General features: G+C 42.3%; 1 protein-coding gene across 4 annotated transcripts in view; it reads left to right on the top strand.

Moving 5' to 3' along the window:
• The first annotated feature begins 1,482 nt into the window (after nucleotides 1–1,482).
• GNE (glucosamine (UDP-N-acetyl)-2-epimerase/N-acetylmannosamine kinase) overlaps nucleotides 1,483–19,646 on the top strand; it is a 36,256-nt gene continuing 18,092 nt past the window's right edge. The window contains exons 1-6 of one of the 4 annotated variants that reach the window (XM_048292551.1): nucleotides 1,483–1,591; nucleotides 14,553–14,761; nucleotides 17,063–17,514; nucleotides 18,504–18,656; nucleotides 19,102–19,314; nucleotides 19,555–19,642. In XM_048292551.1, the coding sequence (XP_048148508.1) occupies nucleotides 1,541–1,591; nucleotides 14,553–14,761; nucleotides 17,063–17,514; nucleotides 18,504–18,656; nucleotides 19,102–19,314; nucleotides 19,555–19,642 (1,166 nt within the window). In that variant the 5' untranslated portion in view covers nucleotides 1,483–1,540. Of the gene's footprint in view, nucleotides 1,592–10,498; nucleotides 10,554–10,691; nucleotides 10,807–11,119; nucleotides 13,033–14,552; nucleotides 14,762–17,062; nucleotides 17,515–18,503; nucleotides 18,657–19,101; nucleotides 19,315–19,554; nucleotides 19,643–19,646 lie in introns of those variants that run through there. The other 3 variants (XM_048292552.1, XM_048292554.1, XM_048292553.1) reach the window with 3 other exon arrangements.

The following is a 19,646-nucleotide window of genomic DNA, read 5'->3' as shown; positions in this document are numbered from 1 at the left end:
TGGGTTTCAGATTAGACTAGAGACAGAAAGGCTTACATATGCTTCTGAGACAAAGGAAGAAGAGAACAGCAAAGAACTCACAGTGACTATAAACTGAAAAGATAACCGCACAGATCTGCAAGCTATGTGTGTAAAATGGGGAAAAAATGCAATATACAGTTCACAGCAAACTAAGAAAATGTCTTTTTCTTCTCCAGTTGTAGAAGTGCCCACCTTTTGGGAGTCTTTTGTTGCTGTCCTTCCTTTTGTTCTGATGTTTTATTTAGTAACTTGCCTTATAGATACTTTAACTGGATAAGATGAGCAGCTAGAAAAACATCGTGGTAATAGAATGCAAAAAAAATTAGAAACTGCCAGGTATAAACTGCCTTGACTATAAGGGAGGAATCAAAAAAGATACCAATACAGCACATTGATCCAAATTAAAAGAGTATCACAGCAATAGTTATGGCCACTACTGTTGAATTGTTTGTGTACAGGTGTAAATCTGGTCAGAGAGAAAAAGCCAGTCAGTAAAATTTACAGGTGCTGTGTGCTGACCTGCTTACTGGAGCAAAGTGCTATAAATTTATGTGTTACTTTGAACATCTGTGTTCCAGGAAAAACAAGCAGGAAAGGAGAGAATGGTTGGAGACAAGTATTTTCTCTGCAAACACTAAGGCACACATGTCAAAAATCAAAAGACATTTATGAAAGAACTGCAAGTACCCCAAGATGACCCAGAAAGTTGCATTTGCACAGGTGTCTAGAGCATCTTGGGGCTCTGCATGAGAAGGATAATTTCAGGGCTCCCTTGGGACAGGGCACACACATGCAGGCCCCAGGACTTCCCAAGGGGTCAGAGGTACAGCTACAAACAAGACACAGCAAGTCACAGCCTTCAAACACTGTCTTGAGACAAGAAGAAACTGGAATTAGACTTGTGGAGTTTTGGCTGTTGATGTCTTTCAGACCTGTGTTTGGAAGACTCACTTAACAGGTTCTTTGCCTTGAGACAGAAAAAATGCAGATTCCTTTTGTTCTTGACCAAATCTGGGTAGTCTTGGTGATGTTAAACACACAAGATGTCATGAATTGTAGCGGGTGATATCCACAAAGATGCTTGGCAGCAGTAAGGCTGGCTGCATTTCCTCACCACTGTCCGTGCTCTGAGGGTACCCAGCCGGAGAATGGCTCTCCGAGGCACAGGGGAGCACTAGGAGGCGATACCGGGGAATACTCGGAGTAGGACCCCCGCTTCCCATGCTGCCCTGTAGGGATAGAGGGACGGCCTTAGCGCACGGCGTGCCAAAGCCTTGGTCCCCAGCATGCCTGGATCACTCCGGAACACGGGGAAGTCTCAGCAGAGCCCGACATCCCTCGACCCTTCGGCGGCGCGCGGACCCCTCCCGGCGGCGGGCGGAGGGCGGCGCTTGCGGGGCGGTCCCGGCGTGGCCCCGGCCCCGGGTGCCTCTCCCGCGGCGTGGCCCCGGCGCCGGGTGCGTCTCGGCTTGGCAGCGGCAGAGCCCGCCCGGGAAAGCGACGGGGAGCGGCGGCCGCCATGGGGACGAACGCGCCGCCGCGCCGGGAGCCGCTGGCCCGCGGCCCCCACGTAAGTCAGGGCTGGGCGCGGGGGCCGCGGGCGGGCCGGGGGCGCTGCGGGGCCGAGCCGCGGCTGAGCCCCCGGGCGGGCGGCCGGGGAGGCAGCGCTCCGCCGAGCCCTGCGCCGAGCCGGCTCCCGGCGTGGGGGGATGCACCCGGGAGGGAGCTTCCCTGCCCGCTCGGCGAGGATGTCACGGCAGGCGCCGTCGCCAGGGCCATGGCGGGACCCGCCTCTGTATCTCCGTGTCTCTATCGGGCACACGGGATTTGGGGCCGTGCCGGCTTGATAAGCTGGGCGTTTATAAGTTCTCGTGAGACCTGTGCTGAATGGTTGCCCATTTGTGCCCTTTCTCTCTGGATTCTCTTTTCATTACCCAGTGCATAGCAAGCTAGGGGAGCCGGTGACCTTCCCAAAACTAGCACACTGTTCCTTGTAACTGTGGCTACCTTTCTATTATTTGGGAGACAAGAAATTAGATTCACACACATTAGGTTCACTCACCCGGGAGCGTGGTCTCGGCCCGGGTCTAGAATAATTTTCAGTTTTATTTTGTTGATATACCTGTGGCAGTGACGCATGGCCTCAACATGCCAGGTGCTATACAAGCACATTAGGAAGAAAGGCGTGCTCGCTCCAAGGATTCACTTTCAAGCAGGATGTGGACAGGGTTTGGGAGAAGAAGCATGAATGCAGGCAGGATAACAAGGGGACTTGAGCTCTGTGAGGAAATTTTTTAGGTAGGTTTTCTCAGAAGACATTCGGCTAACACGTGAAGTCAGCACAATATTGAGGGGAAGGCAGAGGGGAGCCGTACAGCAGGGAGGACAGCAAGTGCAGAAAGGTTGGGAAGATGGCACTGGCAAGGGGGCTAAAACCCATGGGAGAGGTCCAGATTCCTTGCCATTTGGCCAGCAGTGCCACTGCGGGAAGTAGTCCTAATAATGCCGTTGCCCCAGGCCATTCACTTTGCCACCTGTAGAGCAGGTTTTGTGGCTGACTGCCAGCTGGTTTTAACTACCAGGAGCTATAGCTCTCTGCATGCTTGACAGGTGTGGAAAAGGTATCAGAGGTGATGTCTGCCAAAATACAAAACAAAAGGTGTGTGCCTATTATGCAAAAAGGCCTATTCCATTTCAATCTGAATGTTCTACCATGTCAGTTCTTTCTCTGAAGCTTTTCTTTACATATCCTCCCTTTCCTCTTGTGTTCCAGCCAGCTTTGACTTCAGATTTGGCACCAGGTCTCCCTGAGATCTGGAGGTGTTGAGAAATATCACCTTGGATATTCACCAGTGAAGGCATCCATCTAGGACTCAGATTTAGGCTTTAAAGAAACGGATTTCCAAAAAGCACTGAAAATATATCAGTTGTACTTATTTTTAAGTAAGAAATTAATTGACATTTTTTGCCCTCTTGGAGCAGTGTTTTCCTGTGGTGCTCTGAGTCCAAATCTGAAACCACCATGTCAGCACATCAGATACTGAAGAATAAACCAACTCAGGGACAAAAGTGAAAATTAACAAAGCTCCCAATTCATATTAGGGAATCAAGGGTGCTGATGGAAATTATACAATTTTTGCATATCCCCCAAGACTTTAAATGTGAATATCAGTACACAGGAACTATGTGGACTGTCTGACTTGGGAGCACTCTTCTACCAGAAGATTTCTCACCTCTGCTGCATTGTTCTTTAAGCATATTACACTTAACAAGTCTACCTGCAGCCTGGAGAATTTCAGCTGGTAAGGAGATTGGTGGCCCACCCTTGGGGACATGATTCCTATCAATACTGTACTGCCTGGGGAAGGCAGATTTTTATGGGCTATGTAAAATTGACACTAGAGCAGAGTCAAGGACCATCATAGTATTTTCTGTAAACAAGCATGATTTCATGTGGTAGAAGCCAATCATAGTGATTTTTCCACTAAGTACTTAGCTTTGAAAATACGGGAATGGCCTTTTCAAAATCTTGTTCAAATTGTATGCTTTTACTTACAATTTTAATCAAATTTTAATTCTAATCAAAAGATTGAGGTGGGTCATTCCATCTTTGTTTGAGAAAATACAGGCATGAGAGCATGCTACACAATGCATAACTCATGACTGCCTTTCAGAGACACACACAGGAGGGTTTCAAAAAGCACAGGAAAAGTAGGAGGGGAGAGCCTCTCACACCCTGGAGTCTCATTGTCAGGGACACTCAGGCTGAGTTTCTTATAAATACTGCTCAGCAGCCAGGCCAGTCAGAAAGTGGTCTGTGTCCACATGAATCTGAGTAACCTCCTACACCCTGGCACACAGAAGGTCTTGGGAAAATAGGCTGCTATTCTCTTAATAGTGTATGGTCTTTCCCGGAGGGACTCGGCACAGCCTGTGGACATGGGTGTTTGTTAGAATGTCTGCTGAAGAGTTGCTCTTCCTGCAAAAATCAGGGAATATTTTAGCAGTTCCTTATATATTTCTGTAATTCTGAACTATTTTTTCATTAAAACATTAAAACATCCAGTACTAAATCAAAGCTTTAATAAAAGAACATGGATAGCAAATGCAGCTGAGAAAATTAGACTGTTCTAGAATAACAACTGACTCAGATGCTCTTAATGTGACTTTTTTTCCAGAGAAGTATCAAAAAGCCAGAAGGAAAGAAGTAAATGGCAATTTAGCATGTGGGGTTTTTCAGGTTTTTTTCCTAAATATCATGATGAATTCCAAAGATTTGCTATTCATCATCAAGATCATGATTTACTGTCCAGGCAAAGCACATTTTCAGAAGGTTTGTTGGTTGAAGACTTTAGAGACAGTACTTCTTTTAAAATTGTGTGCTTGTTTTTACTTTTCCTTGACTTTTATTTGTTGTTTGGAAAAACCAAACTTTTTCTGGACATTTCTGGTAATGAAAATAAGGGCTATAGATACTCTAAAAAATGAGATTTTATTCTTGACCCAGAATTAAAAACAAAGATGTACTTTTGTGGAATGCCTAATACCACTCTGATTTCAACTGGCACTTAAGCCTTCTGTTGCATCTCTACAAGCTTCTTCAAACGGAAAATCTGAAATTGTTTCAAGGAATTATAGTAGCCACGTAATAGGTTAAGATTTAAGATTCCTCTGAGAGTCATATGATTAAAGGAAACATTTGAATAACTCAATAATACCCAGTGTGTTAAAAGCTTCCAAGACAGGAGGATTTAGACTTAGTGAAAGGTAGCTACTGCTACACTTCTTTGTGCATTTTATATTCTCTGTCTCACAAAATTTCCTCATCTGTCTTGGTAAGTGTAAACTGACTATATGCTTTGTACTCTAACTGTAATTTTACAATCTCATTTTCTTCTTTCATCACATTTTTTGTCATAATGCAGTTAATAGCCAAAATCCACAAACTACACGTGAAAGAAACTATTTTAAAATTGAATATAGGGTGGAAATACATGTTTACTATTATAATTCTTTAGTTCTGATATTAGATCACTTCTTAATGGATTTTTTAAATTATGTAGTAGAATTAGTACTCCTTAAAATTAGAAACTAGCCATTATCAGAAAAGACACAATATTTTAAATAGTTGTCATCTGATGGTCACATTTAAAACCACAGTTGCATTCAAGTAAGATGCCATAGAGCCTCAGAAGGATTAGGAGAGATTAAAAAAAAAACCAGCTGGACAAGAAGAGCAGAGAGGAACCTCTTGACCTGTTTGCAACACAGGAGGTATTTATAAATAGTGAGAAGTGCCCAGAGTTTGATTCCTCCTTCCTGCCAGACTTTTAACTTTCTTTTCAGCTTTCATGTCAATTTGAAGTGAAAAAATGAGGCAGTCTTAACATCAGAACTGGGAAAGCGTAACAGAGGACTTTCTTTCCAGACTTTCACAAATGAGAGACATTTGCATCTTTGGCTGTTGCTAACCTGGCTGCTTCTTCTGCATGGTTTCCTCAACCAGGTATTCATAGCAAATAATTCTCCCACCTGTACCTGAGGTGGAAACTGGGATCTGGTATTTGGCTAAGTTACCCACTGCCTTACCTAGTGATGACAGCTTCCAATCGAGTTGATTCTGTAGTGGCTCATGTCCAAATACTCTGAGTATATACAGCCACTCTACTCATTCCATTTTGAATATACTCCAAGTTGTTTTAAGCAAACCACATTGTCTACTGATCAAGGGATGTAGATGCACATCACAGTAAGAGGAAGAATTACACCACAAGAATCACCCCAGCCTAGGCTGCCATCATTGTTCAAGACCAACTGGTTTGAAGCCAGCTTGGGTATGCTGAACTGTGTCAGATTTCCCAGTGGATGTCTGATGTGTGTCAACAATCAGCAGCAGCAATCATAGTTACTCCAGCAGGACTGAACAAGGAGTGGAGCTTCAGAAGAAACAGACAAACCATAATTTTAACAGCATTTAGTACAAGTGAAGAAAACAGACCCTCCTGAAGAATTAAACTGATCACACAAGCAGAGTTAGTCACATGATGACAGCAGAAAGTGGGTCAGTTCCACTATTTTTAGAGAGAGAATGGGAAAGAAAAGTTTTGTGGCTTGGTGGTTTTTTTAGCTGAAATTAAGATAAAGGCTCAAGACATTGAATGAGCTGGGAAAAAAACCCAAACTATTGAGGTTTCCAGCACTCTTTCCAGTGCTTTGCATGGGTTTCAGATGGATATTATCTTACCCCATACACACACTCCCGATCAAGGAATTTTGTAAAACAGAGGTAGCTTTTTCTGTCATGCATCTATCACATTATACAATTCTAGCTAGTTACAATAAACTTTATCACATTTTATAGGATATGTGGAAATGCAATTGTTTTGTAACACACCAGACACCAGAATATGCCATCTTTCCAATAAAGAAAAAAGGGACTGTTAATCTGTTATAGAACATTGGCAACTCTGAAAAAAAAATGGGATATATTTTACTAATTCCTAATTATGTCATTGAGATTCACAACTCTGCTTGTTTCGGTTTTTGAAGCCCCTAATTTTAACACCGACTCATGGAATTATTTAGATTGGAAAAGAACCTTAAGGTCATCGAGTCCAACCATTAATACCACACTGCCAAGTCCAACATTAAATCACGTCCTTAAGTGCCACATCTACATGCCTTTTAAATAATTCTAGGGATGTGACTCCAGCACTTCCTTGGGCAGCTGCTTACAATGCTAGATAACCCTTTCAGTGAATAAATATTTCCAAATATCCAAGAATAAACCTCCACTGGCACACCTTGAGGCCATTTCCTCTTGTCCTATCACTTGTTACTTGGGAGAAGAGACTGATCCCCACCTTGCTACAACCTCCCTTCAGGTAGATGTAGAGAGCGATAAGGTCCCTCAGTTGCTCCTCATAAGATACTTCCCTTCACCAGCTTCATTGATTTCTTTGGACAGTATCTTTCCAGAGACAAAGAACAAATTTTCATACAGTTGTTGATTTCTTCTGCCTTAGCTGGGAATTCTGTGTCTTACAATTTTATCCACATGTAGATCCCCATTTTGTGTTAGCATAAGACACTGAGCAAAGATGTAAGAGATGTGTTGTAATGAGAAGATTTCCCTCTTCATAGCATCTATGGCAGTGTCTTATCCCTGATCTCTTCCCTTTCTATGGAACATCAGATATGAGCTGTGATGTGGTTGCCTACAATTGCTATTAACTGCACAGCTCACCTGGCAGTTTCAGCTGGGAAGAACAAATGGGAAAATGCAGGAAGGTAAAACTTGTTATGCTTTCCCTACTGCGTGTAACTGTTTATATTGTCCTTATATCATGGTAGTACATGGTACTTAGTCTCTTCCTATAAGGGATATTTTCCAATGGAGTGCACTCACAGTAGCTGAACACTACTGTGCCAGAATCTTCAGAGGTTATTAGTTTGGCTGTGTAAGAAGGACCTGTTTTTCTGAAAGCACTATGGCCCTTATCTTTAAAATTCAAGTTTCTTTCAGGTGTTTCAGGCTGGACAGTACAGAATGTGAAGTGAAAAAATGAGGCAGTCACAGACAGCTGCTCTTGAAAATCTTAGTGGAAGCTTTCACCTTCTTACACTCAGCAGCTGTCTTTGACATAAATAAAACAGATATAAATGAAAAGTTAAGTAGAAATAATAAAAGTTTCACATCATGTAGATATTGAAAAGTCATAATCCTCTGCTTTCAGAAGGGAAGAAGCAACACAGTGCTTAGCTTAGTGCAGAAGATCAGAGTGCTACTGACTCTGTCCATCCACAATATCCATCTCCTGGGCATAGTCATGCACAGACAATCCATGTTCAGCACCTTTCGCCTCTTTCAGGATGGGTTTCTAACGAATCCGAACCAGCTGCAAACCAAACCCATTGATCTTGGTTCTTCTGTTCAGATCTTAAGCAACATGATCTCTCCCAGAAGAAGAAAGCTCCTCATCTCCAACATTTCCCAACACTTTGGCACTAATGTCTATTTAGTCTCTGCAGGGCCTTTACCATTCCTGCAAAGCTTTTTGATGAGGGAAGGGCTAATGAATTATCTGGATACTGAGACCCTACACCTCTAATGAACCCCATCAGAGGCACAGGCTTTGTCAAAGACAGGAGGCCCTCTTCAAGTGTCATTGGAGATTTTGAGCAGCAAAGCATAAAACTGACTGGAGCAGGCAGATTATGGGCTGAGGCTTCTACTCCCATATCATCTCTCTGCATAGCGTTTATCTCTCTGCTGGAAAGCCTTGAGGCAGGGCTCACTCAGTAACAAGAAAAATTTCATCTTGTTTATGAAATATGTGAGGTCTGTGGGGGAGAAATAACCAAAAGGAGAATAAACTTTCTTGTTTATTCTGCACCTTCTACTGCAACATGCTGAAACACCATTAGAACATTTCCAGAAAAATCACATGAAGAGATGCACTGATGCTGTTGTAAGAATAATTAACTCTCAATGTAGTTGCTTCTATCTGTGTCAGTATCAGTATAAACCAGAATCTGTCCATATGTTCACACTTCCATACGCTTATGCTCACATATGATTCAGGCTCTTCTAAAGCATTTTGTTTCAGTGAAACCCACTATAGATATGCTAGTAAGCTTATCATAACCTGAAAGCATTTAGAGGAGACAATTCAGATTTATTTATAATGACATTTCCAGAATGTACATGGGTTTTTAAGCAATGGCCAATGTGCATAAAGGAAATCTAGTGATGCAGAAAACAATGAAAACAATTTAAATGGGACATGAATTGAATGTAAGGTGCCTTCCAGTTGCTATTAGTACATCTGGTCAGTATTGTAAGCAAAGATCCCTGGTAATTTCAGAAGTGGGTGTGCTGCAATATTCTTAAAACTCTGAGTCTTTGAGGAGCTATGACTCATTGAACCACAGCTGTCTGAGGACTTTCTGAACATCACCATAGGATAAGATTCTTTCTAGCTCTCTTGGGAAACAGGCAAATCATCACTTTAAATCCCCAAGGGCAAGTCTTAAAGGGTTTTTAATAATCCCAGTGAAGACATTTTTTTTTAGTCAAAGACTTCAGTATTCAAAGCCTTTTTAAACAAATATTTGTAACTGCTAGAAAAGTCAACCTTTTTCTCCCTGGTAAAGGCCAGAAATGCAACTATCTCATTCCTTGCACCTACTTTTTTCTAGGTATGTCAGACACAAGAGTCACTCTTATGGCTAATTTTTCTAAGAATTAAAGGGCAAAAGTAGAAGAGATTTGAGACCTCTCAGGTATTACATGGATGAACAAAGATACAATCTGGACTGAAAAACTGTGGCAAAGTTCAGGTACAAAATAGCTGAATGTTGGCACAGGCTTGTTAAGATGTATGGCCCTACCACACTAGACTCAGCCACACAAATGTGAGATCAGAAGGATAAAAATGGGTGAAAAATTGTCCTTTTACTAGGACTGTATGACACCACCTACTGAAAGGTTTCTGAATGTTACTGAAAAGTTGTTTCTATAGCAGAATATAATGTGCACAGGTTGCTGTTGTTACAGATGGTGCCTCAGATATTGAACTAGGATCTAAGTCACAGTCACCTCACTAATGTGTGGCTTGACCTCGAAACACCTCCAGCCTGAGAAAACAGACCACATCCCTTTTACAGTCAACTGGAACACACAGATGACAGCAACACCTGGTAGCCGGTTGAACTGCTTTTTTCATTGTGCCGCATGCCAGTGAAGTTGTCATTTGGCAACACCCTGGGCTGAATTAACACCAAAATTATAGAATTCTGCATCATACCCAGGCACTCTTAATGATCTACTGGCAGGTGCCCTGACTGGTGAGCTGCAGTTCCTCACAGCCTGCACAACTGGGCAACTGCCTTTTTGTTCCATGACCCCTGTAGGCTGTCTGTCCTCACTGTGTATCTCCTACAGCAACCCCACAGCCCGTAGTTCTCTGGCAGCTCTACGTTAAAAGCTCTTAACGTGATGGCAGTCGACACTGAAGCCGTGAGATCATCCAGCAGTTTTAACGAGATTGCTCAGATGTGTATATATGGAGTATTCCATATATAAACCGACAGGCAGAGTCTGTTCCACCTCAACGATATGGTTCCTCTTTAGGATTAATTTCTTCACAGAAGGTGATTAGACACCGGAATGGGCTGCCCAGGGAGGTGGTGGAGCCACCGTCCCTGGAGGTGTTTAAGGAAAGACTGTATGTGGCACTCACTGTCATGATCTGGTTGACAAGGTGGTGTTGGGTCATAGGTTGGACTCGATGACCTCAGAGGTCTTTTCCAACTTAATTGGTTCTGTGATTCTGTGAAGGCAGACCTGCATGCGGCCCTACAGACACCGGCCGGACTGCCCGGCGCCCAGCCGGGGGCTGCTCGGGCCGCCTGCCCGGTCCCCGGCGGGGCGGCTGCGGGGCGCGGCTCGGGCAGCCCCTCCGCGGTGCTCACTTCCTGCGAGGCGGGGCTTGCTCCGACGGATGCGAGCGGTCCTGGCGCAGGGCAAGGTGACTGCGAGGCGGCCGCGCAGAACCTGGGCCCGGGCCGGGCCAGGCGCGCCGCAGATGCGCGGGAGGCGGCGGGGCGGGAGCGGCGGGAGCTCCGCGGGGGCGGGATCGCGGCGGGGGCGCGACTGCGCCTGAGGGCGGCGCAGGGCGCGGGCCGGGGCGCGCCCCCGCGAAACGCGGGGACCCACAGTCCCGGAGATGCGGGCGCGGGTCCCCGGGAAATGCCGGGATCCACAGCCTCCGCAGGGGAAAGGTGCGCACGGACACTGTCCGGAAGAACAGAGAGAGCGGCGGGGCGCAGGCGCGGCTTTTCCCGGGGTGTGGGGGTGCGGAAGGGGGGGGGGGGGGGGGGAATACCAGGGCAGACCCTCCACTTGTGTAAGAAGTGAATGGCCTGAAGTGCCAGGAGAGGTTTATGCTGGATATTAGGAAAAGGCTCTTCTCGCAGAGGGTGGCTGGAACGGGCTCCCCAGGGAAGTGGTCACAGCACCAGCCTGACGGAGTTCAGGAAGCGTTTGGACAATGCTCGCTGGCACATGGATGCTTGGGGTGTCCTGTGCAAGGATAAGAGTTGAACTCAATGATCCTTGTGGGTCCCTTCCGACTCGGCATATTCTGTGATTCTTGGTGTATCAATATTCTGGAGAAGCACAGGACGTGATCCCTCACACAAGGAAGGGGCCTGGTGAAGACATCAGCTGCATTTTGTGGGGGGAATGGTGGGAGCGTTTTTTGCCCTAACACGTCTGCAGGGAGATGGATGCTTTTCCACTCTCACAGCGGCATTCGAGGGTGTCTAAAAGACTTGGTTTGGTGTTTGGTCATCTGCACTGGGCTGCAGGAAGAGGCCCTGGGTGTGTGTGCACAGGCGAACAGTGGCTCTGCTCCATGGGTGGGGAAGGGTGGCAGGAATACACATACATGTACATGGTATGGGAAGAGTTCAGGACAGACTATCCTGTATGCCACACAGCCAAGCAAGTGGGAAGATGACATTGCCCTCAACACATGGGCATACGCAGAGTGTAGACACTGGTGTAGCCTGGAGTATTCCAGGCTCTTTGCTTTTATAACACGGTGTTTCAGAGGTGTGAATGTAGAATATACAGCTGGTGTCATTTGTTTGTGAAACAGTGATCGAGGGGTGTCTCATGTTCTGAGGACTGCTAACAAATTGTAGCTGCTAGGCTGCTGTAAAGTCTGGCCCAGAATTTCCCAGTCTTAAAAAGTCCTTGAATCTGTAATAATCTAAAAGCTTTAGGATGGGATGTAGAAGAGCAGTAGACCAAAACACGTGGGGATTAATTATTTCAAGCAGTCCTTAATGGAAGACTGTTTTGGTTCTTGTCCTTTCTACTAAAAATTGCTAGTCCCTGCAAGGCAGAAGAGGTATACCTTGGAGCAGGAGGATCCCCCAGCTAGAGAGTTCTGTGTAGGTGAAACTCAGTATGTCATCAAACACTAGAATCTAAGAGGCAACTGTTAGTGATTAATTATTTCAAATAGTTCTGGTGAACAGTTCTGAAAAGAGATGATTTGCCTACAAAAGCTGATAATAAATTCTAAAATCACAGTGGTAACAAAATTTTGTAGCTAGGGCATCACAGCTCTGCTTGAAGGAATTTCCTGTTAATGGCTGAAGGGACTTGGCCATTACTTGTTGACAGTGAATACTGTCTGAGAATACAAAATTATTTTTGCATTTAGGCTCAGAAAAAATTATTCTCAGGATATAAAAATGCCTTTTGTTAAAACTTGATGTAGCAATACATCACATGTTTCTTTAGAAAACATCCATGTTATCCTGGCAAACAATAAAACACTTTAATTAGTGGTAAATTTCCACATGCAGTTGACACTTACATTGCATTGTTACCTACCTGTTGCTAAGGTAAATATTTTGGTTCTTCAGATAAGCAGGTGTTTAAAATTGACAGCAATAGAAAACCCATCTGTACCAAGACCAGTGCATGGCTCACTTGGCAGCTTTTTAAACTATTGTGTTACAGAGTTTTAAGGCAGTACTGGAAATAATTCTGCTTTGAGCTTACTAAAACATAATGTTAACAGAAGTTTAAATTGACAAATAACAGGAATTGCCTTTAATTCTAGTCAATTCAGACAGATTTGGAGTGTCTCCACGTCTACCTCTAAAATTATTTCGAGAGATCATTATTACAGCCAAATACCAACTGTAATTAAATGTGGTCTGCATGGCTGGAAAGATGTGTGGTCTAGTGATTCAGTTCTGTTGGATCTGTAGGTATGGTGAAACATGAGATTTTATTTTTTCACAACTTACAGACCTACTATTTTAGGAGATGGTATCTTCTGTGTCTGGATGGAAGGTTTTTAGAATTTTAGACAATGCTTGAAGAGAAGGAGGACAGAAAACTATTCTGCTTCTTAAAAGCCTGTTTTGCATAAATGAAAAGAAGCTGCTTTGTCAGAGGGCTCGTGGTGATCCTAGCTCATACAGGTAACTTGGAGTTAACAGACTTCAGATAAGTTTGCTTTGTCACTTCTTTATTTTGTAGTTCTTTACTCTGGCTTCTTGGTTTATATAATATAGAATATGTATGCAGCAGTGGCTGACTTGAAGAGTCTTGTGAGAGGTTTGCCTCTAGTTATACTAATATTGTTCATGCAGTTTCGAAGACAAGCTTACAGGTGTCTCAGAAGTGACATTCACATCTTGAACACAATTTTATTTGAATCAGTGGCTGGTTTTACATACATAATGACAGGATGTCCTGCTCAGAACCATCTCCATAAACAGGTGGTTTTAGAAATGAGGAAAAGTAGTGAGTCTGCTAAATCTGAGTCTGGCTAATGTCACTGCCAGTCATAGTTTTGCAGAGCCATAATGGGTTGCAAGTGGGCTAGAGATACCACTTTTCCTTTGACAACTCGGGATAGATTCCTGATCACCCTCACATTGCTATTACACCAAAGTATTGTTTCGTCATGTGTGGTGAAACCTAAACTAATGTCTTAAAAATAGGGAAATCTTGAAAAGTTGCTGGATTTTGTAAGTTTCATGCGAGTGTGATGTCACAGTAGTCTCTCTTTTAGAACTTTACTGAAAAAATCTGAATGCAATCTAAAAGGAGCATGGAATTGCTCCTATTAATATTATCATGTATGTACTGTCATGCTTTTCTACCTGGCAAATCAGTAGAGAGATTGATACTGCTTCAAGTCAGAGATAACCAACCAATGTGCATTAATGCAGAAAAAGTTAGGTCTGCACAGAGGAGTGAAAATCTGACATAACATTAGATTTTGTACCAAAAGGATGGTACTTAAACTCTTGCTAACACCGTAGTAATTTCTGTTTGGGAGGAGAGGAAATCTGGGTTTTTTGGGGGGAGTTATTGCTGTATCCTTTTTTAATAGGTTTATTTGAACCTAATACTGTATTATTGATTTCCTTAATGTACTTTGGCCTACAAAAGGTTATGTAAGGCTTTAGAAGTAAATGTTTAACTCGCTTTACTTCACCAAAATGTGCTTAATGGAGATATGTAAACTGACTTAGTCAAAAACTTTTTCCTTTTGTTTACAGAGTCTGTCGGTGGATGCATCTCAGCAATTTGTTCCATTCTGTCATTTTGGAATATGAGCTTTTTCTTTTATTTACTGAGGCAGAATAATTTTTCTGCTTATACAGAAGTTTCCATCTAAACAGGGAAAATTCATTTTACTGTTAAATTACAGTTGAATTTCATAATACTTAATATTGTTTTTACAGAATTTTTATATCCTATTTATAGAAATAGAGGTATTAAAATTGAGTTTTAACTAGGAAAAAAATACATTTCTATTCTAAATTTTGGAAACAGAACTTACTCATTCTGTTAGGTACCAGGTGTCTGCTATCAGTGGAGTAGTTACTGTGTGTCCAGAGTTTGGGCTGCACTTGTATATACTGCTCATGAAGTGTGTAAGTAAATTATTATTATTAATGACGCACTTTTTTTTTCTCTGTTATGTCAGGAGGTGTACTTCAAGAATCTTTCAAAACAGAAACAAAAGGAAGTCATGGAGAAGAATGGAAACAACCACAAACTTCGTGTTTGTGTTGCTACTTGCAACCGTGCTGATTATTCGAAATTAGCTCCCATTATGTTTGGCATTAAGGCAGAACCACAGTTTTTTGAGCTTGATGTCGTAGTACTTGGTTCCCACCTGATTGATGATTATGGGTAAAGTGAATTTTTTTCTACCAATATGTTTCTTAGGTGTTAGCAATGATAACACGAATGTTAGATAAAAAAAAGTCTTGGCATCATAAGTGTACACAACAAAATTTTACATTTTTTTCCAGAATTTTATTTTGCAGCTCCTTCTGAGATTGCATATTTCTGGCATTTTTTCAGTCAGTCTTGGAATTCTAGAAAGGTCCATGTAAATGCTGTAATTGAGACCTTAAACAGGATCACAGACTGTATGAAGTGAGAAACTCATGTCCTTCATTTTTGCCTAAGAACCCGGTGATTTTCAAATGAAAATGTGCTAAAGTTTTTTAATTTTCACAGAGAAAAAATCCTCCTCCGTCATTTTAAATTGCAACTCTTCTGCTTTACAGAGTTACTGGAGAAAGTACTTACATATTCCATATCCCAGGAGAATACTGTTAGTTCTTACTTCCGGCATTGTGGAGGCAGGAGTGTGGTTGTGTGTTTCTGACAAAATGCACAACAAAATGATAGATATATGGTTATCTGTGGTATATGGTTAGGCGGGAGAGAATAGAGTCCCCCTCCATAACTCTCAATAAATAAGCAGTCAGATCACCTGCCCAGGAGGATGAGATGTCTTGGTCCAAACCCCTTCCCGTGGCAGGACTTCCCACATTCCAGGCGGATATTCTCCTGGTTGCTGGGGAGAAGGTAGAAGGAACAGCATGGGTAGTCTTTCTGGGGTTGTGGTTGATTTTCATCAGGCTGCATTTACCAGATTGGACCCCGTAAGTGAAATAGATACGAAAACACCCATTTTGGAAAACAAAATCAGACTTCAGCTTAGGTCTGCAGCATATCGGCATTGTTGAACTTTTAGAAATGGATAAGCATATCTTCAAGTAAAGACACTTTCTGGACTTTTCAATGAGAAATTTTGGCATTTTATAAGCTAGGATGGGAGGAAGTTACATTATCTCAAACTACTAAGACAGGATGTTCCACTGGTGACTGTTCTCTTTCTGCACATTAAAGTGCTCTGGTCCTTGCTTTGTACTGGACATTGTTTCCATCCAGTAATATGGCAAGGTGAATTCAACATCACAAAACTAACCTGATTCAAAATAAAACCAGACAAGAAAAAAAAAGTTTGAACTTCTTGACAGGTTAGTATGTTGAATTGCACCCTGTCTAATTGGAGAAATAATCCCATTTCATTTGCTAAAGAGAAGAGACATGGCCCTGATTTCTCTATATTACATAACCTTCTGCTGTCTGCAAGACTTGTGCAGAGTAATACAAAATACTACTTTTCCAGTTCCAAGGTGTTTAACACTAGTCTCTATATTGCAAATTATTTGTAATGCACAAAGCAAACGGTAGAGATTTTGATCTGGCAAATATTTTTGCTGTTAGTTCCTTTGTGGTAAGTATTCTAAAACCCAGGTACTCCTTGGGTTTTTTTCAGGGCCCAGCCCTGCACCCCTTAATCTGGGTCATCCTGGAAAATGAGTGGGTCCTCAGAACATACATTTTCTACTTATGTGAGTGGGGTAATCAACAGTAACAAAAGTCAAATGACAGTGATCCTGTGACGTGCCTGTTACTGAAATACTTGGAGGATCGTAAAAGAAACAAAACTACCAGAAATGCAGTCTTGTTTGTCCCCTAGATTTTCACCTTTCAAAAGGCAAAGAATATAGAAGGAAAGAGAAGAAAGTTCTCTGAGATAAATGTACATAATTGGGAAAATGGTAGGTCTGTGAAGGACATTTGTAAATGGAGTTGGAAATGTTATGAAGTTTATGCTGTATAAATGTGAGCCACTTCACACAGTAAAATAAAAAGGATTTGCCTTAAAAAAATACAGAATCTGAAATAATACGTGCTAGCTGCAGGATGTTTTCTTTAAACATACAGGCCTCATCTTTGCATCACATCTTTTGTATTTACACAGTTGTCCACAGAAAAGTCAATAAACGTACCCTTTCTGACAGGAAATCATGCCACATTTATTCTCCGAAAGGCTCTGCAGACACATAAACAAAGAGTTTGGTTTCTGAGGATTTCCAGATCATGTTCAGCACAGTTCCTCCTTAAAGGTATCTAGAGAAACTGGATGTTTGGAATATTAGGTAGGATCTTCACATGCATGAGAATATTCTGTTAAAATCTTAAAAGCCACTTTCCTCAGTGAAGAAGATGTGAAAAACAGGTCTTTGTTTAAACTGCAGTACAGCTGTTGTAATTCACATTTATTTTGTGAAGGGATATTGCTGTAAAATCAAGTTGCATTTGCTCTAACCCTTTTTCTCTGACCTTCAGTAATACCTATCGTATGATTGAACAAGATGACTTTGATATTCATACAAGACTACACACCATCGTGAGAGGGGAGGATGAGGCAGCTATGGTGGAGTCGGTGGGCCTTGCATTAGTCAAGTTACCTGATGTCCTCAACCGCCTGAAACCTGACATTATGATAGTTCATGGGGACAGATTTGATGCTTTGGCCCTGGCCACGTCGGCAGCCCTGATGAACATTCGCATTCTTCACATTGAAGGTGGGGAAGTCAGTGGGACCATTGATGACTCCATCAGACATGCCATAACCAAACTGGCCCATTACCACGTGTGCTGCACAAGGAGTGCAGAGCAGCACTTGATAGCCATGTGTGAAGACCACGACCGCATCCTTTTAGCAGGCTGTCCCTCATATGACAAGCTCCTCTCTGCCAAAAACAAGGACTACATGAGTATTATTCGCATGTGGCTAGGTAAGCTTTTCTCACATGACTTTCAACACTAGACAAACTCAGTAAGTAGGCTATCAGTCATAAAGTAATACATTTGTTAATAGTACCTGGCATTTATTTCTTTCTACGTTTGCTTTCATTCTGTATTCTGCCAGGTACAGCTGAAAAGCTACAAATCTGTTCTACGGAACACTTCTGGTCCTTCTGCCAAGTCAAAAAATAACTCCTTAAATGGGTAATTTCTCTGAGCTGAACAATTTAAAAGCAGAACAGTCATATATGAACAGTTATTTTGGTGTAAAGGATGTGTTTAAATAGAATCAAAGCTCTTCAGGCCTAATACAAAAAAATCAAACAGAATTTGTATTATGAACCTTTTTTTGAGGAATGCACTGCGACAGGACAACATGCACCAAAGGCTTTTGGTGTTTCATACTCATTGACTTACAAATAATTCCTGTAAACAGTGGTGTTTTATGTTTGCTTTTTATCTTTGACAAAGCAGTCACCTGTATGGCTACCATGTGTAGCTGGAAGCTGGAATCTTTTTCAATCAGTATGCTTTGCAGACAAATGTTTATCAAGTGTAATAAGACAAGTATGACTGACTATTTTAAAGCAGAAGAAATGAAGTCTTTACTTGAGAATGGACAACTGCCAGAAAATCTGAGCAGCTTCAGGAGTTTTTCCAGATTTACTGTGGTGTGAGAACAGTCTCTCGATCCTGGTCTTGGAAAACTTTAGAAGTAGTCTTGAAAGTTAACAGTTTGTTGACATTTAGGTAGTGGTCTCTAAAGTTATGAGGTGTACTTAGAGAGGCAAATAACAAGCTAGGTTACCCTGTGACTCCCTTGATTTTTATTCTAGCATTGATACCTGTCTGTTAGATATATCCCATTCAGTGCCTTGACTTTTCAGGCTTTCACATCTGTAGTTTCAAAAGTATGTCCTGCCTTCCTCTTGCTATTCTACGCCAATGAAAAAACTTTTCTTGCCCTCCATTTGGACAGGTGAAGATGTCAAAACCAGAGATTATATAGTTGCTCTGCAACATCCTGTAACCACAGATATTAAACATTCCATAAAGATGTTTGAGCTGACACTAGATGCACTCATCTCCTTCAACAAGAGAACACTTGTTCTATTCCCTAATGTGGATGCAGGTGAGTAGAATACCTTCATGACAGAGTGACACATAACAGATTGTCTTTAAAAGAGTGCTTTTATCCCAGGTCCTCCAGCCAGATGGAAATAGCTGGATGGTGTCAGCCTCATGGGTGCATCTGCTGCAGCTCCATGTTCACATTGCTGGAGGACATTTCAGCTTTTCAGTGTGGGAAGGAAAATGAAGAGAAACCACGTGACATGTCGGAGCAATATTAGTGCCTCTTAACTTAAAACTACAAAGAGCCTTTTGCAGTGAATTCTGGGATCAAACTTTGGCTTACCTACCGAGCTATGCAATTTACACTGTAAGGATAAAAAGAGAAACAAAACCTGTTCAGAGCTGGCAATTCAGTGAACGGCTGGCTGCTAGATCCTTTGTGTGTCTGGACTTTGATTTTAAAAGTAGAAGTTAAATCATTTATTTACTTTGTTTTTCTGTAGGAAGCAAAGAGATGGTTCGTGTGATGAGGAAGAAGGGCATTGAACATCATCCCAATTTTCGGGCAGTAAAGCATGTGCCATTTGACCAGTTCATTCAGCTAGTTGCTCATGCTGGTTGTATGATTGGTAACAGCAGCTGTGGTGTCAGAGAGGTGGGAGCGTTTGGTACACCTGTCATCAACCTGGGGACACGTCAGACGGGAAGAGAAACGGGTACGTTTGCTTGACTCTCTAGTGTTTTGTAATGCAGGACAGTGTATCAGAGGTGTCACCACTGCTTTAGCGGGAGCAAGGGGAGGCACGTAACTAGTGAAGAGCAATGTCAATCTAGTGGACATCTTTCCCTCACAGAGGAAATAAAAACAATTTTTTTTTTTCATTTCTAAAGCAGCTCATACTCTAATGCAATTTGAGGAACTGATCTGTCCTCTTTTGTTAATTTTGGTTGTCTAGGTGAAAATGTTCTTCATGTTCGTGATGCTGATACACAGGATAAGATTCTTCACGCTCTCCAGCTGCAGTTTGGGAAGCAATATCCATGGTGA

Source organism: Corvus hawaiiensis, chromosome Z (genome assembly GCF_020740725.1).
Source record: "Corvus hawaiiensis isolate bCorHaw1 chromosome Z, bCorHaw1.pri.cur, whole genome shotgun sequence".
NCBI lineage: Eukaryota > Metazoa > Chordata > Aves > Passeriformes > Corvidae > Corvus > Corvus hawaiiensis.
This window is presented reverse-complemented; position numbering and strand designations above follow the sequence as displayed.